Below are 25311 nucleotides of genomic sequence, written 5' to 3'. Positions count from 1 at the left end.
TGCAGGGAATCCCGTTGAGAACGGGATTTCCTGCAGGGCTTCCCCGGTCGCCATGGCGACCGGGCGGGATGACGTCACCGACGTCATAGACGTCGTGACGTCAGAGGGAACTCCGATCCGCCCCTTAGCGCTGCCTGGCACTGATTGGCCAGGCTGCGCAGGGGTCTGGGGCGGGGGGGGGGCGGCTCGGCGCGGCGGGTAGCGGCGAATCGGCGGCGATCGCGACCTACACGCAGCTAGCAAAGTGCTAGCTGCGTGTAGGGAAAAAAAATTATGCAAATCGGCCCAGCGGGGCCTGAGATATCCTCCTGCGCAGGTTACCCCGAGCTGAGCTCGGGATAACCGGCAAGGAGGTTAAACTGGTTTTAAAAGCTTTTATTCAAATCAGGGCGCCTCTTTCCCTTATTGTGCATAGTTATACCCCCGTACATGTTTGTCCGAGGGGTGGTGACAGAACACCCATTGTTTTACCACGGTTAATGTTTTGTCCATCCTTTTTCATCTAAGAGAGCGACCGCAATCAGGTCCGTCCAGGACCACCCCGAGTGGAGTCGGGCTTATGGTCTCCACTTGCTTCCTGTGGTCGGTTGCCCCTTGCAACCCTCCTTTGTGAGTAGCCCTTTCAATCAATTGATTTCTCCACACACCTACTATTGACATACTGCACTATCGGGCTCCCTTTTTTGTCTCCTGTATTTTTTTCCATAGGGTGCCAAGACACCCCGACCACGATTACAAGAATGTGAGAATCACACCAGGAATAGAACAGGACCTGCGATTACAATTAACGTTTCGCATGAATCAGTATTCACGTTAGCATTACTAAATGGTATTAAAAGGGGGCTGAATTCAAAAATCATTTGGGGTATTTAAAATTATAGCAGCCTTTTTCCCTCTGTACCACATTAGAGTTGCTTTACATTAAAAAATTACCGCCTTGAAATGGAAGTAATCTTGTGCTGTTACTGCACCTGTTCATTAGCACAAAAGTGATGGTGATGCTATGCTAGCTGTGCCCGGTGTGTATTTCAGAATATTTGCCGAAGGTCTTTCAGCATACTTAGTGTTTCCCTCTAGCCCAGCTTTAAATGACATGGGCATATTCAGTGACGAGCAGTAAAATTGACGTGCACACCAAGCAAATGCCAATTTTACTGTAACTCACACCATTGATTTTTTTTAGACTGGAGGAACACTCTCAGTCCGTCTGCCTCTACCTGGAGGCCTGTATATCACTTGTAACGCTATAGATCACTTCCTGTGAAACCAAGCTAATTTTTTTGTCCAGAAAATACCTCCTCATGGTCCACGTCCTCTTATCTAGAGACTGCATATATCGCTTATATTGGGTCTGTGAAACTAAACTAATGTTTTGTCCAGAGGACCCCCCTCTGGGCCATTTGCCTTTACTCTGAGGCCAATATCACTTGCACCAGAGCTGTGAAACTGGCTCATTTTGGCCCTCTTTTAGGGGCCTGTATAAAATGTTACATGACAGCCCCATAAAATGACCTTGCCAGCAGCATAAAAAGCTCCCTTTTATTTATTGGCTTGTATAGAGTTGTGCAGAGCTGTGGGTGTCTTCACAAGCCTTTTTAAAACGTAAAGCTGTACAAGCTATACACCGTCAAGGCAATCGAACAGAGTGATATTCGACCAACACTGCCTACTATAGTGTGTATATGCGCCTTTATACTTGAGGTAAATAAGTAAGGTGAGATAATTCAAGTGCTTACACAAAGAATTGAATGTGTACATTAAACACCAAGTGAACACCTGACTTATCTGGCTTTGGAAATTTGGCCTTATTGGCTATTCATGAGGCAATGCTCATGCAAAAATGCATTTGCTTTCGCATGCCAAACTATGCAGGGTCAAAAACCAACACCGCAAATCGGTTGCCCTGCGGGAATTAGTTCATGCTTCATTAGCACTATCCAGGAGCGCCACGGGGAGGCTTCCCAATGCCCCCATACAACCGGGGGGCCGCGGGGCCCCAAGCTCTCTCACTGCCCGGAGACCACAGCGGCACCCCGTAGGAGGAGGCCGGGGGGCACAGGTGACCCCCCCCCCAAGCGTGGCCAATGCCAGAGAGGGCCGTCCGCACCCGCCTCCTAAATAAAAAAAAACAGGCACTTACCTTAACGGCCATTGCGTTCTGCTGCTGAGCATGACTTGGGTGCAACACATAAGAAAGGAGTGAAGCATGGGTCATCCCAAGCTTGTAGAGCTCAGGGTTGGCTCACACTCAGCACTCCAAGGGGGGGATAATTCAAGTGCAAGGTAGCCACAGCCTTGAGGAACTCAGAAAAAGGGTGGGAACATGTGGGTCTCCTGCACTAGGGCCCCATAGCTCCAGCTGTGGCTGCTATGGTTACTACTTTGTCCCTAGTTCTGAAGTGTTTTTTTTTTCACTTCTCGTGGAACTGAGGTAATCAGGAGTTTCTCTGCCTTCCAATTCAGCATTCATTTAAAGCAGACACTACAGTTAAAAAATATATCATTTAATGTGTGCTAAAGCAACAGAAGTCTGCTCCACACCCTGCTGAATACCTCCCAGCCCTGTGAGGACTAGCTGAGGTGATGAGACACAGCAGGGAATGGATACTGAGTGGCTAATTCTACCACTTGTCTGTAGTTCAATAAACGATTTTCAGATTCTTTGAAGCTACACAAGAACACTGCATGATCTTATGCAGGAACTGTACACACACCACAAGCCAGCATTTAGACTGTAGAAACTGGTAAGAGGAAGTTTGGCGTAGTGGTTAGTGCTCTTGCCTTGCAGTGCTGGGTTCCCGGTTTGTATCCCAGCCAGGGCACTATCTGCACTGAGTTTGTATGTTCTCCCTGTGTCTCTGTGGGCTTCCTCCGGGCACTCTGAGTTCTTCCCACACCCCCAAAACAAACAGATAAGTTATTTGGCTTCCCCCTAAATTGGCTCTAGACTATGATACAATACATACATAGACATATGACTATAGTAGAGATTAGATTGTAAGGTCCTTAGAGGGACATTTAAGTGACAATATACTCTGTACTGCGCTGCAGAAGATGTCGGCGCTGTACAAATACTAAATAATAATATATTTGGAAGAAGCTGAATCGGACCTGTTGAATGATTTCACACACCTGAATTACAAATGGTATATTGTAATTTAAATGGTGCATGAAGTGACATATGACCTGTTCATAAGATAAACATGTTTGCACAGTCCTAAACCCAAACTAGGGGGTAGCTAAGAAACTCTTTCGAGTGCAGGGAACAGATAAAGTTCTATATTTCACAATTTATATAGTATCTAAACACTAAAGAAAAAAAAATCATACAGGCACTTATAAGGATGTTGAATGAACTGAAAATATAGGCTAGCCATGCAATGACATCTACCAGCACTGCTGTACTCTGAGCTGGCTGAACTTGTGACTTTTACACACAAACAATTAGTAGTAGTCGGGTAGACTTTTACACACATGTAATAAGGGATAGTCAGTGAGATGAAAATAAAACCCTTCAGGGTGGATTTGGATTAGCCCTTTTTCAAGCTGCATACAATTTCATACATAAGTTGTATAATTCTGTATTAACTCAGAAATCTCATTGACCATCTTCACAGATAAAGTTACTGTGGGACAAAAAGATGTAGGATAACTATAGTGGCAATAAGAAATGTTTTTATTTCAGGTTAGGGCAGACTGTAATTTAGCTTGAAGTGTTTTTTTTACACAAATTACATTACTTTGGGTCAGAGGCTGGTAGGATAACTATATTGTCATGAAGGAGCTCAGAGACAAGTTTTTAATTATGTGTGACTGTAGTACCACATTAGGAAATATTAAAATATGTTATATTTTGTTTTCGAGTGCCAAGATGGAGTTTTTGTACCAAGCGAGTTGAACTTAATTGCCAATAGAAGTGTGAACTTTCTGTAAATCTGATTAGCTGAATACTCATTTAAACATTTCAGCCCGCTGGTATTTCTCACCTTATGAACGAGAGGAATTTTCCCATTTCAGCTCTCCTCCCTTTCATTCCCCAATAACTTTATCACTACTTATCACAAAGAAATGATCTATACCTTGTTTTTTCCGCCACCAATTAGGCTTTCTTTGGGTGGTACTTTATGTTAAGAATTATTTTATCCTAAATGTATTTTCGCGGAAATAATTAAGAAAAAAATTGAAAAAATATTATTATTATTATAGTTTTAAAATACCACATGCTACCATAATTAAAATCCACACATTTTATTTGCCCATTTGTCCCAGTTATTGCAACGTTAAAATTATACCGCTAGTATAATGTATGGTGACAATATTTTATTTGGAAATACATTTTTAGCCCATAAATTTATAATAATATGCCCTCTTGACATACATATTAATATTTTTTAATATTAATATCCCTAAAGTCAGTAGGTGTAATTTTACTATTTGGCCACAAGATGTCCCCGCTGAGCAAATCCTATGTAGCGTACTGGTAACAATGGAAACAATGTGTTGCTACATTGTTACTAGGGAAGTGACGCAGGTCTCAATGGAAGCCTGCATCATGTGTGGCCTGCGGGGAGATTAATGAATGGGAACTTTGTTCCCATTCATAAATCTAATGATCAGCGGCGGAAAGCGGTGGAAAATCGTCAGCGAAAGGAAGCGTTGCTGCTCTTTTTTAGAATAAACACTGTTTTTGAACAAAAACAGTGTTTATTCTCGGCAGACATGTACGGATTGACACAGGGGAATTTTGTCCCCTGCAGCCAATCCCCTCTGCTACCAGCAACATCGCGATCTGCCTGCACGATTGCGTGCACACCCCCCGCAAACTGCAGGAAAGTGACTAGCGAGTCCCTGCAGCTGAGGCAGCTGCCGCTGCGGCCGTGACGCTCACGTCCGCGCGGCATAAATGGTTAATTCCCCTGTAAATTATAAGCAGATCAGAAAGCAGTCATAACCTCCTCAGAAAAGGTGCCCATAGTTAAGTTAATTTTCACTCCATATCCCTGGTAGGTTTTGAATCTCCCAGAAACTGATGCCCCTACGTGGCTGCCGGATCGTGATTTCAAACAATGTCCGACTGTAATCGATCCAACATACTGCAATATGATTTGAAATGGGTCGATCGTGTGTGTAACGGCAATTTTTCAAAATCACACACCCCCAAGCCCAAATTACGATATAGACAGCAATTCGGATGCCAGCAATAGCTGGAGCCTGAATTACATATTTCCATACGGAATTAGATTATCAGTGGTCGAATAGTTCTGTAAATAGCCGGGAAACGTGCAAGAGCAGACTGAGACATTTTTTGGCTTCGCCCAGTGCCCAAATTTCCCGGCGCCATTATTACATGCATGCCCATGGTGAATGTAAAAAGCAGTGCTTAACTCACCTGCCCCCCCCCTCCCCCCCATGCCTCCTCCAGCATCCTGAGTCTCTTCTACATCACTGCCATGTGCCTGTACCACGTAACCTGATGGTATGCGCCATGTGTCAGGTCATGTGGTACAGGTGCCGGATGGCAATGGAGAGAACACACTGGAGGAGTCATGTCAGCAGAGAGGTAAGCTAAGCATCACTTCCACACTAACCACAAGTCCAGGAGGTATACATTTCATGCGGGAGACCTGTTTGGACTACTCTGGTAGCAATAGATCCCTCTCTGATCAGATTAGATCAGAGATGGATATATCTAAAGGTCGAATCTGCAGGCCCATCGATCAATGTATGGCCACCTTAACTCTGCGCATTTCTCTCTGCAATGTTGTAAAGTCAGACACAATGGAACAATGGAATAAAATAAGGAATGGAAAAGATAAACTGAAAAAAAAAAGGTAAAATGTTAATGAGGAAAATAATAGAAATAGAAAATCTTTATTGTCATTGTAACAACTGAAATTGTACAACGAAAAATAAGTAATTGTGGTATTGAAGGATGACCGATTATTAACACTTATCCTTAAAAACACCCAGCAAAGGGATTTCTCCTGTCCACTGCCTGGGCTTTTCTAGCAGAATGAACCATCAAATTGAATATTGATTGGGAATGTATGCCAAAAAAATCTTCCTTTTAGATAGGAAATCTATTAATGGTTGACCAACTAAGTGAATCCCCTGCAGGCCTAGGCAATTGTTTAACAGAAGCAAATCAATGACACCATTAGTCCATCCAAAGGACAGAGAGATTCGCACACACGACAGCAGCCCAAAATGAAGATGCAAATCTTATCTACTTTACAATGCGCTCTCGGAAAAGGCAGATTTACAGGAAAAAAATAAATTGTAAAATATTTAAAAAAAAAAAAAAAATTGCAGTTTGGCATGAATATTTAAATCCAATCTTAACTAGACCTTCCTTCACTTGATCTCACCTCTGCTATATAACCAAATATACTCACGTGTAAGCCTAATTTTTCAGCATAAAAAATGTACTGAAAAGTTACTCCCCTCAGCTTATATGCAAGTCAGTGGAGCAAAACAGATGTTGGAGCAGGTTTTGTTACTGGCAGAGGAGCGTACGGATTGTGCACTAGTGATCTTGCTCTTACCAGCTTGCACCCTGCTGTGTCCGTGCCCTCCATCCCCTGCAACATAGTGTGCAGAGTGTGCTGCTCAGACTACCTGTGTCCCCAGGCTTGTGGAGCAGAGCAACGTGTCAGATCTGGGATTCTTCATGTGGGGCAATCGCTGTGTCTCCCATCCATGACACCATCTAGTGGCTTCTTGAGACGCAGCTGTATGATCCTGGGGCACATCTGGCTATGGGGAAGGCGGCTGACTTGTACTGGGGGAACATCTGGCTACTGTGAAGGGGGCTATATGGGGGAGGGGGCTTATACGAGAGTCAATCACTTTTCCTGGTTTCTGAGGGAAAATTGGGTACCTCGGCTTATACACGGGTCGGCTTATATGCAAGTAAATACGGTAGCCTTGCTGGCTAGAGCAGCAAAATGTATCTATGCCCTGCAGGCTGCCATCTTGTTCTCAGCAAATTCTTATACGCACATTTCCTGCATCGGATACTCTTTGTCTGGCTCTATAAACAGTTCATTTCTGCCTCTAAGCATCTGTAAAGTAATGATATTAAAACAGTAGTAAGGAGAGTACAGCAGGGAACAGTTCCTCTTACCAACAAAGAGTAAAAATTGGCCATTGAAAATTTGTAAAAAAAAACCTTCCCTTCCTCCAATACAGGGGTCCATCCCTCAAATTAGGTATTTTTGTGGCTACACTTGTTATGGGTATGACGATTATGATAAGCACACTTGTTTTATGACCCTTGTAAGACCCCCAGGCTGTGAGGATTACCAGGGGTTGGGAGTGGAAAGGATGTGAACAATGGCAAATGTTTTGCTGGGGGGACACATGGACACATGATTTGTGTGTGTGTGTGTATGTATGTATAGATAGATAGATACATATCATGGCTCACAGGAAAATATAAAATGCCACCTACCTTCTCTTCACTGTGTGAGCAAAGCACCAGCATGGGAAAGATGGCCAGGGAATTGCGTCACTGAGTGGTTGGAGATGGTGGAATAAGTTCCATATGGATCAAGCTTGGGGCAACCTGAGAAACAGTTGGGATTTCCTAGATCAGGGTAAAAAGGTTGAGAAAGGCTGGAGAAACCCTGCAAATATTTTTTGAGTCTCAAGGAACCCCTCAATTTACCGTATTTTGCTGGAGTCATGGACTTCAAAAGTAGTTTTGGCTGATTATTTCACTATCCCCTATTACAGTGCCCCTTATTATACTGTCCTCTTATTCTAGGGCTTTTAATGTTCTCATTATTATTCTGACCCCCAATTTAGTGCTTCTTCTTCTTACAGTATCTCCTATTTGAGTTTGCTTTATCATACTTCCCCCACGATGGGGGAAAATGCCAAGGAACCCCTGCAGAGTACTCAAGGAACCCTGGGGTTCCAGGGAAACCTGGTTGAGAAAGCCTGGACTGGATGGACAGTTTCCATTATAGTATAACGTTAATACAAAGGTGTGGGAGACAGAGAATAATGATGAAGGTCAGTACACTTACCCGTTATACATGGGACCATATTCTGTTTATTAGACTTTATAGTTAGAGGGAGTCATAATGGCAGCAGCGTTATGGGGGTTCATGGTGACCCCTTATAGATGGGCACCCTTTATATTTACTTTTATGCAGTCTTCTCTTTATGGTACACTTTGCTATCAATACCTTTACCCCCTAGAGAGTGTTATTCACTTGGTTGGCTGTTGTGAAGAGGTGTTAGGCTTGTCTGGTCAATGACTATAGGTCAGGCTGTATGCCCATATGACTGACCTATAGCCCAGCCCGTAACACCCGCACAAACTCCTACTTACATAAAACTACTATTACCCTGCAGGTAGATGTAGCATACAGACTGACAGATAGTATTCACCAAACAAGCAGTATGAATAATACAAGGCACAGTATTCACAAGTAATATAGTCACCTGAGGCCTGATGGCTAAGGCAGTCCAGATGATAGCCAGATGACTGCAGGCTGGAGAAGATAGGTTTAGGCAGTTCAAACATTTTACACGTAGTGTGGTCGGTTCTAGCCAATGTCGGGCCGGACAGAGTTCACGGAAGTCCTTTAACCTCTTGAGAACTGCGGTGCTAAACCCCCCTAGTGACCAGGCCATTTTTAGTAAAATAGGCCACTGCAGCTTTAAGGCCAAGCTGCAGGGCCGCACAATACAGCACACAAGTGATCCCCCATCCCTTTTCTCCCCACCAACAGAGCTCTCTGTTGGTGCGGTCTGATCGCTCCCCCATGTTTATTTTTTTTTATACAAATATTTTTATCATTGTTTTTTAACAAAAACAACTGTTTCTTTAAATATTTTCCCTCCCCACAGCCAGCCAATCATGGCGATCGGCTGTCATGAGCTTTTGCCTATGAGAGCCGATTGCTCTCCAGTGTCCCAGGGGGACATCCGTGTCACACGGCTGTCCCCAGTACAGCGCTGCTGCCGATCGCAGCGCTGTACATGTAAATAGATGGTGATCACGCCGTCTAACAGTCTCCCGAGCGGCGATTGCCGCTCGGAGACTGAAGGCGGGGTGGAGCTCCGCCCCCCCCCAAGCAGGAGATGCGCGCGCAGCCTGTATTAGCTGGACACAGGACTTTACGCCGATCGGCTTTAGGCGGTCCAGGGGCTGCCGCCACGCCCATCGGCGTGACGCGGTCGGAAGGAGGTTAACAAGCAAGGATCGATCCAGGTGGCAATCAGGCAAATCCAGGTACAAGCAGAGTCGGCAACCGGTAATCCAATCGGAAGGCGTGGTCAGGAACAAGCAGTTGTCAGCAGCAGGAATCAATCCAGAGTAAAGCTTAATCAGAATACTGGCAAAGTCGGCAACAAGATCAATCAGAGTTTGAGCGCAGTCTCAGCAACAAGCCACAGCATAAGTTATCACGGGCGATGTCTGAGGGCGCTCACCTTAGCTATATACAAGGACTAATCAATCAGACAGTAAAGTTGTCCAATGGGAGCTGAGCGCCATGCGCTCCAGTGATGTCAGAGAGCCGCCGAGACCCAGAGGCTTGCGCCTTAGTGTTCCACCGCCATGAGCGGCCACAGGATCTTGCAAGAGGTTTCTGTTGAACATGGAAATGATTATGCAATCGTCCACCACTTTTGTCTTCTGTGGATGCCCAGGTCTTTTTGTGTTGCTGAGTTCACCAGTGTTTGCTTTTTTTCTTGGGATGTACCATAATATAGATTTTGCTAATGGTAATATTGTAGCATTTTCTAGGATGGTTTTTTTTCTGTTTTCACAACTTAAGAATGGCTTCTTTCATGGAGAGCTCCTTTGATCACGTTGTCTGTTCAGAGCAAAATCTTCCACATGCAAGCACCACACCTCAAATACACTCCAGGCCTGTTATTTGCTTAATAATTACATAACAGCGGATTTGCCCACACCTGCCCATGAAATAGCCAAGTCAATTGTCCAATTATAGACATTAGAAATTAGAATGCTTAAATGATACCAGAGCTGAACGATTTATTAAAAACGAGGGAAGTAGGCATGTATTAGATGCAGTCCTCATGCCCACCCCTTCCTCCCTCTCCTCCTTTGTACCCTAAATCCATGCCGCAACTCAGTCCAGGTTGCCCTAAGCGGACAGTAGTGTGCAGGCGCCCAGCCAGGAGCGCTCTTCGCATGCGCACAACGGCATGATGATGTCATTGTGCATTTGTGTGCACACACAGAGCGCTTCTGGCCATACGTGCCTGCGCACTATTCCCCAACTTGGGCAACCTGGACTGAGCTGCAGCAGCGATTTAGGGTACAAAGGTGGGGGACGGTGGAAGCGGTGTCCATAATGACGCATATAATACATACCTGCTCCCCCCAAAATTGTTCAGCTCTGGTATCATTTGACCTTTATGTAAATACAGGCTGTGAGCCTGTATTAATTCTTCAAATTAATTTAGACATTCTGCAAAGAGCAGGCACAGGAACACAAATTAACATTTAGTGCCTGCCATAATTCTACTCGCTCCTTCCACTTTAATGGTTAAATACACCTTTTTCTCTCTGCTGCAGCTGTAAAAGCCGTGACATGGAATTTGAACATCCAGCTCCTCCTGTAAGTCTCAGTGACCTGGAGCATTAGAAGAAGATTGCCTCACTTTAGGCTGCACAATAAAAGTTGTTGACAGGAGGAACTGCATATTGCTGGACTGAGAGATCAGCCTGTAGGGGCTGCAAGTGCACAAACCGGAGATCAGCAGCAGCAGAAGTTATCTGTGTGCGGATTAACGCCGCCTACGTAAAATACAAGTTATGTGTATGCGGATTAACACCACCCACATGCAATACAAGTTATCTGTACATAACATCATGCTATTTGTAAACTTCCCAACACCCTGTACCGAAAATTCTTCTACATTCTTCTAGATTTTTCATTTGTGACTGGCATTTACTACTAGCTCACACTATAGGGTTGATACACAAAAGCGTGATAACTGCTATCACGTGATCTGCCGTGGGTGGCGGTTTGCGCACGTAAAGGATTACTTAGCATGATAAACAAACATTTGCGCGCGATTGCATGCTTGAAACACGTGCGTGATCGTTTGTTTATCACGTTACATAATATTTTACGCGTGCAAACCTTCGCACGTGGCAGATCACTTGATAACTGCCATGATAGCAGTTATCACGCTTTTGTGAATCAACCCCGATAATTGAAATTACAAAAAGCAATTGTCTTGCAATTTTGCAACGTGAACTTTTTGGCGATCGTGCTGCAGTGTAAATACTTGCATTGAAATACATTGACCCAGCACTTTGCTGACCGCCGGCTATCAGCAAAGCATTGAAAACACCCCACGAAGAGTACTGAAAACACCCTGAAAACTGCCCTAGGTCTCGATTCACAAATGAGTGCTAACTCAGTTAGCACGCCTAAAAGGTTTGCACATGCAAACATGAGTGCAAGCCACTTTGCTCCCGTTTTGCGCGTGCAGTTGTCGCGTTCGTGTGTTAACTATTTACCACGTGCACGGCCTTACGCATCGATGGACTTTGCGTGCTAACCTATTAGAGTGTATGCTTAGCATGCCTGTGCTAAGCTGGTTTGCATGCGATTTAATGTGCGCAAAACTTTACGCGTGCAAAGTAATGACTTCGCGTGAAAAGTCACGTTTGCGCGCAGTGTCAATACTTTGCGTGCGCAAACCTTTTTTGCGCATGATAGCATGTGAAAACCTGCTTTTCACAGGCGTGGTAAGTGTTAGCACTCTTTTGTGAAATGAGCCCCTAGTGTGAATTAGCACTAAAGGGAGAGTGGTTCAGCTTGAATGGTTAAAAGCATAGGAGGAAATTAATTTGTGCAGCAGGGTTTTTTTGTTTGTTTTTGTTTTTTTATTTTGTAAAAATTAGAGGTAGTCAATAAGATACAAATCATTTTAGTTTGCAGGATTATGCAAATTCTGTCTGCAAATATATCCAGCTTGAAAATAGACCAATCAAATCCCACCTTTGCTTTATTTGATTGGTCAAGAGGCGTATGTTTGCATACAAAACTGTTTGCATCTTACTGACCATCCCTAGTAAAAATCAGATTTAAAAAAGAAATGCATAATTAATTTGCACGGCTGCTCAATTAAAGGGACTCCGAGCTCTAAATATAAACAAAATTGGTACTTACCTGGGGCTTTCTGAAGCCCACCGTAGGTTGGGAGGTCCCCCGGCGTGGTCCTGGCTCCTCTCCCGGTCCCTCTGCCACATACCCCACCGCCGACATCTGGGCCGGGTGACGGGCTCCCACTTCCTGAACTCGGACGCTCTTCATCATTACGTCGGCCGGCGTGACAGTACTGCGCATGCGTGATTTAACCACGCATGCGCAGTACTTTCACGTCGGCTGCCATGATGACGCACAGCGGCCGGAGTAATTACGAACAGTGTCCCGGTTCAGGAAGTGAGAGCCCGACACCCGGCGCAGGTGTCCCCGGTGCGGTATGCGGCGGAGAGACCGGGAGAAGAGCCAGGAAGACGCCGAGGGACCTCCCGACCTATGGTGGGCTGCAGAAAGCCCCAGGTGAGTACCAATTTCGTTTATTTAAAGGGACCCTGACCTCAAAAGATACAGTATATTCTGGCGTATAAGACTACTTTTTAACCCTTGAAAATCATCTGAAAAGTCAGGGGTCATCTTATACGCCGGGTGTCACTGATGCCAGGTGATACTCCCTATCCTGTTACCGACTCTCAGATCTCGCTGCTGAGGACTGTAGTGAAGCGGGGTAGGCGAGCATGTGTGAGATCTGAGAGGCAGAGAAGGAGGTAATTAGGATACAAGGGTGGGCTGGAAGCGTGAAAGAGGCGTGTTTTTTAGGCACAGCACCATCTATTCTTCCATACCACTCTGATAAACGGGTAGACAAGGAGAGCTGACCAATCCACTTAGGGAGAGGGAGAGTTGACCAATCCAACCAGTCAGTCGCCTATATACTGTTATATACTGGGTACCACATACAGTACAGCACCAGTATCTGTTCATACGTAGCACCAGTATTTGATGTTTTGGAAGAGGGGTAGTCTAGTACGACAAGTATAACTGGAAAAGTTGGGGGGTTGTTCAGTCATCCTATACGCCGGAATATATGATACATATCTTTCACAAAAACTGTGCTTGTAATAACGCTTTAATACCTTCAGCTAACTTGCTAAAGTGGACATTTTTTATTTTAGCTTAGGAGGGCACATGCAATACAACTCCTAGCTGACTCTGAGTCAAAAGCTTTATTCTATTCTGATTGTCTGCTTTAGATGTGTTAATCTGTATGTTAGCAGCCATCTGACTGGCTGGCAGAAATAGGGTTGATAATTTGTACCACTTCTGAATCTCAGTATTTTATCACTTAGAGATCATAGAAATGTTATATTTAGGCAGTCATTCCATTTATTGCTCGGCCACAGGTATTTTAGGTATACAAGACAGACAAGTGTGAGCTCATTAAGGAACTCATACCAAGTTATCAGAAAGTAATTTGTGCTTGTTTGCATTGACCAGCTGCTTTGGGGAATAATTTTCATATTTTCATATTCTGCACAGCTGGAGAATATCGTACTGGCTAATTGGAACTTTTCTTGTCTTTGATTCCAGCAGCTGTGATATGGCGACCATGTATGGGCCCGTGGACAAGTATGGCAGCAGTGGAGGCAGCAGTACGAACGACACTTCCACCAGTAACCTGGGCAGCTCAATCACTGCATGCAGAAAGGTAAACCTTTTACAAGAATAACTTCTAAACTGAATTGGCAATAATATCTGCTTTGATTTACATCTTGGTAACATTCCATAATGTTTTACTGCGAAGAATTATGTCAGGAGCATCAATTTCCTGCTCAGAACTAATGATAGATTAATTATACCCAGCGGTGCCATATTCTAACACTGATGGCGGCTTGTACAAATAAATCAACATGCATCTCTCACCTTCCTCATCCAGGAATCTGCCCTCAATACCCCTTCTCCGGATAAAAAAAGATGGCTGGGTATCAAAATACAGATTAGACAGCTTGAAGCACCCGCACCACATCAATCATATCAGCTCTTGGCTCTGGGATGTGTGTGCAGACAGATACAGACTTGCCCAAGAGAATGCTTTGACATTTGGTTAATCTTCCTGATAAAAAAAAAACAAAAGAAAACAAACAGAGTAGCCACTACATTTTTTTACAGTGTTCAAAAAGAATTTCCAAAGTGTAGACAGTAAAGCTAGCCATACACAAGCCACCTATGGCCCGATATGTTAAACCTAGCAGCAGGGATGTAACTAGAGGGGAGGAGTCTCTGTGGTCGCAGGGTATGTGGTTCGGTCCCAACTACTAACCTTCCCTTCCTCCGATACAGGGGACTATATTTCAGATCAGATGATTTTGTGGCTACACTTTGGGTGTGAAAAAGGATGGCCACGCTTGTTTTATGACCCTTGTGAGATTGGCCCCAAGGCATGAAGAGCACCAAAGGGAGGCAAGGGAAGGGGTGTGAACATTGGGTGCCCTATCAAAGTTTTACTCCCCCAGTAATTGTAGTGAAGCCCCTGCCCAGCAGTCCCTACCCAATTGAAATTCATTGGATAGTGATCCATTCCTACCCTATATGGCAAAATTAGTTTTGATACATTTTAGCAGAAATCTATCTAAGAGAATCTGAAGCCATTTAATTTACCTCTTTTTATTGCCCAGTTATCTTAAGAATGAAGATCAGAGCTGATTTGCTGCATTCCTGCGGCAGAACGAGGTATTTATCCCCCAAAATCAAAATTCTGCAATCGCTTCCTGGTAGAGGCAGAGCTTTGTGCAGTAGCTCTGCCTCTGCTCCATTCAGTCTCCACCTCTCCCCGCCCCTCTCAGTCTTCTTTCACTGAGAGGGACAGGGAGAGGTGGAGATTGACTGGACTGGAGGCAGAGCTACAGTGCACAGCTCTGCCTCTCTCTTTTAGAGAAATATTTTTTTTGCAAGCAAAAAAGCCACTGTGAAAAAAAATATTTCTCTAAAAGAGAAGTGAATTGACTTTTTTCCATTCAGCCATCTCTGTACAGAAAACAAGTATATTGTAACTGTGGGCTGTGTTCAGTCTTGTGGCCTTGCTCTCTTGTAGTTGTACTAAATGCATTTTGCACAAAACTGTTAGCTTATATTAAAAAAAAAATGTACATGTACTAATCCTTTAGCAGGAATACTTGAAAACAGACCAGGCTGTCATTGAACTATTTACCTTGATCAGCAAATGAACATTTTATTTATTTTTGTAATCCACTTCTGACAATTTATCCACATGAACATAACATGAATGATGGGCATTCAAAGAAATTTAGTTTTTATTTATTTACATTTTTTGACCTTGCAGACTAACTCAAATTATTTTCACCTCAGGTTCACTTTTATTGTCAAACAATTACCGGTATATTTATCCCCCTACTCCTAAAAATGACTTTTTCAAGTATTCTGGAGTTTTCTTTCATATTTAAACTTTTACAAAGTAGTTGAATGTTTTACTGTTTAATCAGTGGCAGCTTATTAAGTGTCCCAGAGGTAGAAAAAAGTAAATTCATGTATTTTATCTCTCCCAGCCCCCAGTTGTATTTTGCCACTTCTATGCCTAGAAACTAGAGAGGAACTCCAGTGAACATAACTTAAAAAAGTGCTTATTTTTTTACAATAATTATGTATAAATGATTTAGTCAGTGATTGCCCTGCCCATTGTAAAATCTTTCTTCTCCCTGATTTACATTCTAACATTTATCATATGGAGACATTTTCACTGCTGGCAGGTGATGTCAGTGGAAGTAGTTGCTGCTTGCTTTTTTGGCAGTTGGAAACAGCTGTTATTTTCCACATTGCAACAAGGTTACCACAGGGTGATGTCAGCACCATGGTCCTGACATCACACTGTGGGAGGGGTTTCAACACAATATTAGCCATACAGAGCCCCCTGATGATCCGTTTGAGAAAAGGAAATTATTTCTCATGGGAAAGGGGGTATCGGCTACTGATTGGGATGAAGTTCAATCCTTGGTCACAGTTTCTCTTTAACTCTATCAGGCAGCACAATAAAACAAGTAAAACCGCCTGGTTATTTATACACATTTATCTCATCATGTCACGTATCATCTTGATGTTGAGAACTCCTTCTGCAACATCATCCACAGTATGCAATATTTAGCTCAGTATACAGCAGGAATTGAGGCATCGAACGATTACAAAACACTGCTCAAGCAGACTTTTTAAGTCAAAATAGAATAATTATTTTTTGCTTGGTCAAAATAAGATATTTTTACACCGGATTTGAAATAAGAAAATGGTCACACTGTAATGCACTCTTTTTATTAGCCATACCTTAACCTTGAGCCATTTCCACAGTCAGCACTCGATAACCATGCATCTGCCTCTGACATCTGCCAGCTGTAGGGTTCTACTGGCTCAAAAGTAGCTACCTGCCAGAGGCCTAATGGCAAATCCTGCCAATCACTAGTCTCTCCTGGATCCACAGTCCTGAAGGCCATCTCGCCCCAGTCCACTGACTTGAGAAATACTCATCTTTATGAGACTCGATCAGGTGAACTAATTACTTGTTCTCATACGCTCCTAGCCAAACCTTGGGCTGGATTTGTAGGAATAATGTACAAGGACCACCCCTTCACCCCAGTCAAAGTATATGGTAAATCTGAGTATCATACCTGCTAGACCTGCTAGAACCATCCTTCACATTTACACATTGACAGCCATAATAAACTATGCCCAGGTGAAATTCAGGGAAGAGTACATAGACCCACACTTCCTATTATGTGGACCACACCACTTTAGTAACCATATGGCAGATGCATTTGACTCCATGCTCCAAGAATTTTCAATTTTAAAATAGTAAACATAGCTTTTTTTAACAAATATGGTTTTTAAATGCTTTGCTAAAACCTGGCCCTGATCCACAGTTTTAAAAAGTAATTTCACATGTCCTACAATAAAGAAATGATGTTGGTGTCACTCCAACTACCGGTATTTTAACAAAAGTTTAAAAGGAGCTGGCTTAAAATCATGGCAGTAGTATATGGTTTGATATGAGGCATTTCCTAGAATGCTCATTTTACTGCTTGTGTCATTGGTCCAGACATCCTAGTGTCTCTAGGCTTGTTGTAATGACCCATTCACTACACAGGGAAGAAATGTACATGTCTGAGGGGATGATTGGGGATTTCACATAGCAGCATATCTACAAAACTCACGTAAAATTACAATGCACAAATTCTGTCCCTCTGCACTTCCATCCACGCCCCGTGCCTCCATTCATGCACAGTGTCTCCTTCCGTCCTACCCTGTGCCCTGTGCCCAACCCCCCCGGGCCTCTGTCCAGGCCCAGTGTCTCTCTCCACCCCCCCCCCCCCCGCCCCTCCTACGTGCCTCCGTCCATGCTCCGGTGTCTCCTTATTTCCCCCTGTGCCTCCATCCGTCCCTCTGTCCCCCGTGCCTCATCCATGCCCCGGTGTCTTCTTATTTCCCCTGTGCCTCCATCCATGCCTCTGTCTCTTTCCGTTCCCCCGTGCCTCCATCCATGCCCCGGTATCTCCTTTCCCATGCCTCCAACCATGCTACTTTGTCTCCTTTCATTCCAGCTGTGCCTCCACCTATGCCTCCCTTCCATGTCGCACTCCGACCCCGGTGCCTTCATCCATGCTCCTGTGTCTCCTTCCATCCCCCCTCTGCCTCCATTCATGCCCCTGTATCTCCTTATGCCCCCCTTTGCCTCCCTACATTCTCATGTGCCCTTTACCTCCAGGGATGTCCCATGTTACTCCCAGAGGCCCTCTGTTGCCATTATCCTAGTGGAATGCATTACGGAATATCATCTGGCTTTACCTAGGTAGTACAAGTTGCGTTACATGCGCGATGTCAGGACCACCTATCAGGACATCGCTCCAGTTCATTATTTATTGAGCTCTAGAGGACAAATACCCATGCCTATGCAGCAGATACTGCTAAACTACTTGTACTGCACATTTATAAGGCTTGGAACCAGGATCACTTTAAAATAAACACGTACACGGTGTAATATATGCCCTTTGCTAACAGAGGAGGCAAAATAATAACTAACCTCCCTGCATAAATATCATATGATTTACTTTAATAGGACTAATATCACACTGAGATCCAGCCTATGAACAGCATGCTATCAAGACTTCAAATTGCGTCTTACCCTCGACACCATTTCAGCGGATTGTGTGACTCATTCACCTACAAACGGAAAGTGCAGCCATATAAGAATAAGTGATAAGAGCCCCCTGGTGTACGGCCTAAACCCTGCACAGCGCTCTCTGCACACTGCGAATTCCCAAGGCCTTCTGCGCTCTTTCATTCTCAGATAATCCATCCACAGCTTGTTTTCCTTTTAATAACCTGTAATTAGTCAGGTAATTCAATTAGACGAGGCTCCGTGTCTGAGTACTAAGAGATCTGATTTGGAATGGAAGGCTTGCGTATTTATTTCTGTAATATATGCGTGAACCACTTAGCAGTCTCCTGCTAATTAACCCTTTGCCTCTCAGATCATCAGGTTATTAACTCTGCAGGTTCTTCTGTTCCCCATTGTGTTACCAGATACATCGTTTAAGATCATAAACCATTTTCAGCATTTAATACATACTTTGCAACACGAGTTGTAGACTCCTTGCGCTTGGAGGTTATTAAAAAATCCAAACTGCGGAATAAATGTAACATACCTCACAACTTTTTGAAATAACAAGAGGGTCACCGTTAAAGTGAACCTTAAGTCAGAGAAAAAAAATGAGTTTTACTCACCTGGGGCTTCTACCAGCCCCCTGCAGCAATCCTGTGCCCTCGCAGCCACTCACTAATCCTCTGGTCCCCGGCTGCCAGCTAGTTTCATTTTTGCCAACAGGCCTGTCAGGACTGGCCACGCGTATCTTTTTCCAAAAACGAAACTAGCTGGCAGCGGGGGACCAGAGGATTAGTGAGTGACTGCGAGGGCACAGGATTGCTGCAGGGGACTGGTAGAAGCCCCAGATGAGTAAAACTCATTTTTTTTTCAGGCTTAAGTGTCTCTTTAAGACATGCCCCTAGCCACACCCCTAGCCACGCTTCCACCACACCCCTTATTCGGCATACCATAAATAATTCATAAGCTAAAGATGTAATTTTATCATTCAAACCACACTGGTCCTTTTTATCATCACTACTTTTCCTTCATGTTATCATTTTAAAATAAGAAATATATCAATTTAAAAGACAAGGATAAAGTTTAGAATCAATTACTTACTGGTAAATACATTTTCAATAGAAAAATACATATATGTATATGGCTCTTTACATCAGTCCTGAAAGAGGGACAAATGAGCAAGAAAGAGGGACAGAGGGACTGGGTTCCAAAAGAGGGACTGTCCCTCCAAAATTAGGGCATTTGGGAGCTCTGAATGTAAATAAAACATCAGTCTTAAAGCAGATCTGAACTCGGAACTTCCTCTCTGCTCTCATGGATAAGCAACAGCATAATAACATTTGAAGAAAACATTTCTTTGTTGCAGCTTACAGAACTTCTGCAATAAATCTGCAGTGTGTCTACTTCCTGCTTATATGGAAGAAAAAAAAGGGTTAGCAATCATATCTAAACATAAACAGGGTTGTTTTTTCTGCGCTTTACTTGTGTCCTGTACAAGAGTTCAGGTCCACTTTAATGCCTGTACACACCTGTGCCTTATGCCGCCCATCAGGAATCTGAAGTCAGCTGATGCGTCCTCTTGCTATGCGAGGGAGGGGGGGTGGAGCAGTGCCGTACATGGCATGCGGCGGGTGAGGTGGTTGATCCACCTGGTGGATCATTTGCAGAGCGGTGGCTCGGGGCTACTGAACACATGGTGTATTATCAGCTGAGGCCCTTGTTATCAGCTGCATCACCAGACTTTATTCAAGCGTGTGTATGGGGCTTTAAAGAGTAACTCCACTCTCGCACAGGAAAAATTCCCCCAAAGACAGTTATAAACTTGGTAAGCATTTCAGTAAGCTAACCTTCCCCTTTAAAAACAGATTCTGAGACAGGCCATTGCAATTAGCTATCAAAAAGTGGCAGATGGGAGTTGTCTGCACATGAGTAGCCCCATGTTGCATTCTAAACTCTGTTTACATGTGCTTCCTCAATCCTCTTTTCAATAAAAAAATCAGTACAGTGCATAACACAGTGCAGAAGAAAAAACAACGACCCTCAAAGGAACTTATTTTTCCAAAGTTTTAGCAGTAACTATCTCTCGGTCCTGTTGACCCCTTGTTACACTGAGAAACCTCACTTGCAGTGGAATCAGGGAGCTCACACCAAGGGCAATAACTGTACACCTATGGGGGTATTTATTAAATACACTGGGCTATTTAGAAATAGGGCAATATTGCCGCTGTTCTGCAGGGTAACTTGTATAAAAATCAGAAAGCTTTTTCCTATACGTTGGTGGTGTTTCAGCAGAATCAACCTTCTCTGTATCAATCCTTGCATTCTGGCGACTCCGGTTTACACCCCGCATGTTTTACAATAAGAGCACAGAGCATATTGTCAGTAACCTCAGATAATGATCTGCCTTCCACATTCTGGTTGTGCAACAAATCCCAGAATAATGGATTAAGTTCCCAATAAGACTTCAAACTCAGCAGTCGTTTTGCCAGTTCCTGGGTTATAGCTCCAAATTTTGTTTAGACCTCTGTTGCTTATAAAATAGCTGCCTTAATCTCTAATCCTTCAGCAGGTCTGCTTGCAAATAGAAGCATTTATCATGGATCAGCAACAGGATATTTCTTTTTTTGGATAACCGGTTCCTCTACTTGGAAAAACCTGAGCGAAGGCAACTCTAACGAAATTCAGAGTTTTTTTTTACCTCTCCGACTGAGATTTAACCTTTTTATCACAGGTGTGAACTCCTCCTTCCCACATGCTGTACAGTCTGTGAGATTTACTTCAGTAAAAAGCAGAAATCAAGGCATTGGAGGGTTATAAAATACTGAAAATGTTTTTTATTAAAAAAAAATATTTCACACTGAAATTGAAATGATAAAATGGTCACATTGTGTTATGTTCCAAACTTTTGTGTTATATCCCATAACCTTGCATCTGTCTGTAATAAGGCTGACATATTTATTTCCTTTTCCACAATGCAAATTCCCCGGCTGGTCCTCTGCCTATACATTTAGCCCTAGACCCTGAACAAGCAAGCAGATCAGATGTTTCTGACTGAAGTCTGACTGGATTAGCTGCATGCTTGTTTCAGGTGTGTGAGCTAGACACTACTGCAGGAAAAAAGATCAGCAGGACTGCCAGGCAACTGGTATTGTTTAAAAATAAACAAACTAAATATAAAAACATCCATAAGCCTCTCACATCAGGGGCTTGATTCACAAAACGGTGCTAACTGTCAGCACGCTGTGAAAAGTGCTTAGCGCGAAATTTTGCCTGATAACGTATTTTGCTCGCAAAAATTCGTGTTCGTGCAGTATCGTGAATTTTTCGCGCATTTGCATGATAAATTCACGTTATCACGCAAATGCAAACATTAGCACGAAAACTGTTTTTTCATGCGGAAACGTGCTAACAGCCGTACTAACAGTTAGCGCCGTTTTGTGAATCAAGCCCCAGGTGTCCTTTAAAGAGGAACTCCAGTGAAAATGATGTAATAAAAAGGTGCTTCATTTTTACAATAATTATGTATAAATGATTTAGTCAATGTTTGCCTATTATAAAATCTTTCCTCTCCCTAATTTACATTCTGACATTTATCACATAATGACATTTTTACTGCTGGCAGGTGATGTCAGTGGAAGGAGATGCTGCTTTCTTTTTTGGCAGTTGGAAACAGCTGTTATTTCCCACAATGCAACAAGGCTCCCACAGTGTGATGTCAGAACCATGATCCTGACATCACACTGTGGGAGGGGTTTCACCACAATATTAGCCATACAGAGCTCTCTGATGATCCATTTGTGAAAAGGAAAAGATTTCTCATGGGAAAGGGGGTATCAGCTACTAATTGGGATGAAGTTCAATTATTGGTTATGTAAGAGTGAACAGAGGCGCCAGCAGGATAAAAGGTTCTAAAAGGCTTAAAATTGCTCAGGAGGTGGTGGTGGACTCGCCTCCCCGAAGCAGACAAGATACCGTCAGTTTTATTACAACTGGTTTGTTAATATACTCCAAAACAAACAGTGCAACTCGTTTCACGGGTATGTTCCCGCTTCCTCAGGCAATAAACAGATAGGAGTACACAGTATAGTCTCAAGGTCACGAATAGCGCCTCAGAGGCGGCGAGGGCACCGATCGGCTGCAGGGGGCTGAGGGAAGCCCCGGGTGAGTAAAACTCATTTTTTTTTTACCAGACTTAAGGATCACTTTAAAGGACAACTGATATGAAAGGGATATGGAGGCTGCTCTTAGATTGTAAGCCTTTGGCAGGGCCCTCCCTTCCCTAGTGTAGTCTACAACATAGTTCCCCAACCCTGTCCTCAAGGCCCACCAACAGTACATGTTTTGCAGGAAACCCCAAACATTCACAGGTGTGAGGTAATTAGTGTCTCAGCAGAGCTGATTATCTACCTCTGTGGATTTCCACAAAACATGCACTGTTGGTGGGCCTTGAGGACAGGGTTGGGGAACACTGGTCTACATGATCGTGTGCTCCTCTCCTATGACAGCCTTGTACTTGTATTACTGGGCCTACCTAACCAGCCCCAAATCGCATGATCATGTATCTTGTACCGTGTTTGCCGTGTATAACTTTGTTCTATGTTGTATAACCTTGTTATGTCTGTCATCCTTGTATCATTGTATATATTTATTGTCTAGCGCTGTGTAATATGTTGGCACTTTATAAACACAATAAATAATAATAATAATGTGTTTCCTTTTATACAATACCAGTTGCCTGGCTATCCTGCTGATTCTCTGCCTCTAATACTTTTATTGGTTGTTTTTAGCCATAGCCTCTGAACAAGCATATGCAGGTCAGGTGTTTCTGACATTGTCAGCTCTGGCAAGATTAGTTGCATGCTTGTTTCTGGCAGGGCTGTGGAGTCGGTACAAAAATCATCTGACTCCAACTCAGGCTCCTCAGTTTATGAAACTATCGACTCCGACGCCAACTCCAACTCCAGGTACCCAAAATAGCTTAAAATCCGACTCCTCAACTCAGACTCCTTAGTCTAGCTAAACACACCTCCAGAATTGCTGACAGATCATTGCATTCCAGCGATTCTGGAGAGGTGTTTAGCTATTTGGGACAACAAAGAGATAATTTGCATATTTAACAGTGATGAATTGAGGGAGACATCATATGCTCACTCCAACCTGAATAATCGCAAATACCTTCTGTTTTAAGAACACCAAATTCTGTTTCACATAGCATTCCACCAAGAGGGCTTTTTAGTGCTTTTAGGGCCCTCATACACTCCTAGGAGTTCTGGTTTACCATGAGCTTGCTGGGCAATTTGTAAAGAGAGATCTGTGGGTTCCTTTATTGTTAATGGGGACTTCCATACTTCATAACTACCCCACATTACAACCCCAAACTCTATTTAGGGTAGCCACTTGAGAGCCAGTAGAGCACCATAGGGGGGGGGGGGGGGGTCGCAATAGCACCATAGGGGACTATATTTTGGCTGGGAACGCGGAGAATGACTCGCGTTCCCATGCCTGTAGGGTCCTGACGGCGAAACCGGAAGTGGTCGCCGTCGGGTCCAGGAGGATCAGAGCGAGGCGGCGAGGGCACCGGTCGGCTGCAGGGGGCTGAGGGAAGCCCCAGGTGAGTAAAACTCATTTTTTTTACCAGACTTAAGGATCACTTTAAAGCTCAAGTCCCCAACCCTGTCCTCAAGGCCCACCAACAGTACATGTTTTGCAGGAAACCACCAACATTCTCAGGTGAGGTCATTAGTGTCTCACTGGAGCCAATTACGTATCTCTGGATTTCTACAAAACATGCACCGTTGGTGGGCCCTGAGGACAGGGTTGGGGAACACTGCTTTAAAGTACCCCTGCATCTGGAGAAAAGACTGAAACAAGCCCCTGGTGGGATTTTTCTCTCTTGAGTGTCCAGATGCTGCCTTCCTGTTCCCCTTCCCTATTACCTCTCAAGGCTTCTGGACAATCCTCAGAGTGATAATGAACTGCTCATTTGTGAGTTTGGAACTGCACATGAAAGAAAGGGCTTGTGGACAAGTGCTTGCTGTTGCTGTGCACACCCCCCTGCAGAAGCTGCTGAAATACGATCTATGCTGTGCTCACATGTGTTTTCAAAGCAAGCTAGATATGACAATGCAAATTCTAGGAGAAAAAAAAAAGAGTAAGTGAGGAAATTACATCAGGTTTGGCTTCAGTCGGAGGCATTGAAGGTGGAAAAAGCCTGAAATAAAAATGTGGACAGTACAATACATATGTTATGTTAGTAAAACAAGTATTTATCTATTTATATATGTGTTTTTTTTTTGTTTGGTTAGTATGGCTGTCCCTGCTGCTTTAAGAGTACTTTAAAGCAGTATAAAACCCTGACATAATATTCAATAAAAACATGTTTTCCTACTTTTATATGCCATACGGTTATCATATTTACTTTTGTGCATAAGTATTATTGTTCATCTAGAAATGACAAGTTCCCACGTTTTGCTCTGAGAGCTGACTTTGCATTTTATTCATAACTGCTTTATTCATCTTCTAATGTAAGCAGAAATGCTTTCTGATTGTCTGACTGTGTTCATGAGAGTCTGCAGTGTCAGAATGTTTACATTCCTCACTTTATACAATTAAGTAAACACAAGATAACATTATCTCCAGTTCGGATGTGTCTAGCTTTCCCGGCAGGGAGCTTCTAAGTCCTGTGTTTAACCCTTTGAATGCTGTTCTAGTAAAAAAAAAATGGTGGTAGTATATAATATGCTGTAAATAATCTATTGGAGCAAAGAAGAAAGGCTGGGTTTCATTCCGCTTTAAATGCAGTTTGTCTATCTAGGTAAATGTATACCTAAACATTTGCGATATTTAGTTCACTTTTCATCTAGCAGACATGAGAACAGGTGGCGGCCCTTTTTGTATGAGACTTTACTTACAATCTGTCTGTATTCTCTTTCTGTTCACTCCCAGGTGATCTGTCCCAGCCGGCCTGCAGATTCCTTAGAGTACTGGCTACAAAACTCCAAGAACCTCAGTAGGATCGGCCTTGTGGAAGACAGGCAAGATGCCAACTGCACATCTGTAAGTAAGAGACAATATAAAAATTGTCATGAAAGAAGTTTTTCCTTGAGCAAT

General features: G+C 43.5%; 1 protein-coding gene across 4 annotated transcripts in view; it reads left to right on the top strand.

Annotated features, from left to right (window-relative positions):
* The window catches only part of SPHKAP (SPHK1 interactor, AKAP domain containing), a 329639-nt gene that overhangs the window by 139949 nt on the left and 164379 nt on the right, over positions 1-25311 (top strand). For 3 of the 4 annotated variants that reach the window (XM_068280531.1, XM_068280532.1, XM_068280529.1), the window contains exons 2-3: positions 13632-13749; positions 25147-25257. In XM_068280531.1, coding sequence (XP_068136632.1) covers positions 13632-13749; positions 25147-25257 — 229 coding nt within the window. The remainder of the gene's footprint in view (positions 1-13631; positions 13750-25146; positions 25258-25311) is intronic. The other variant, XM_068280530.1, reaches the window with a different exon arrangement.

The sequence above is a fragment of the Hyperolius riggenbachi genome, chromosome 4, assembly GCF_040937935.1.
Source record: "Hyperolius riggenbachi isolate aHypRig1 chromosome 4, aHypRig1.pri, whole genome shotgun sequence".
Classification (NCBI taxonomy): Eukaryota; Metazoa; Chordata; class Amphibia; order Anura; family Hyperoliidae; genus Hyperolius; species Hyperolius riggenbachi.
The sequence above is the reverse complement of the archived record's forward strand: the minus strand, read 5'-3'. Positions and strand labels throughout refer to the sequence as shown.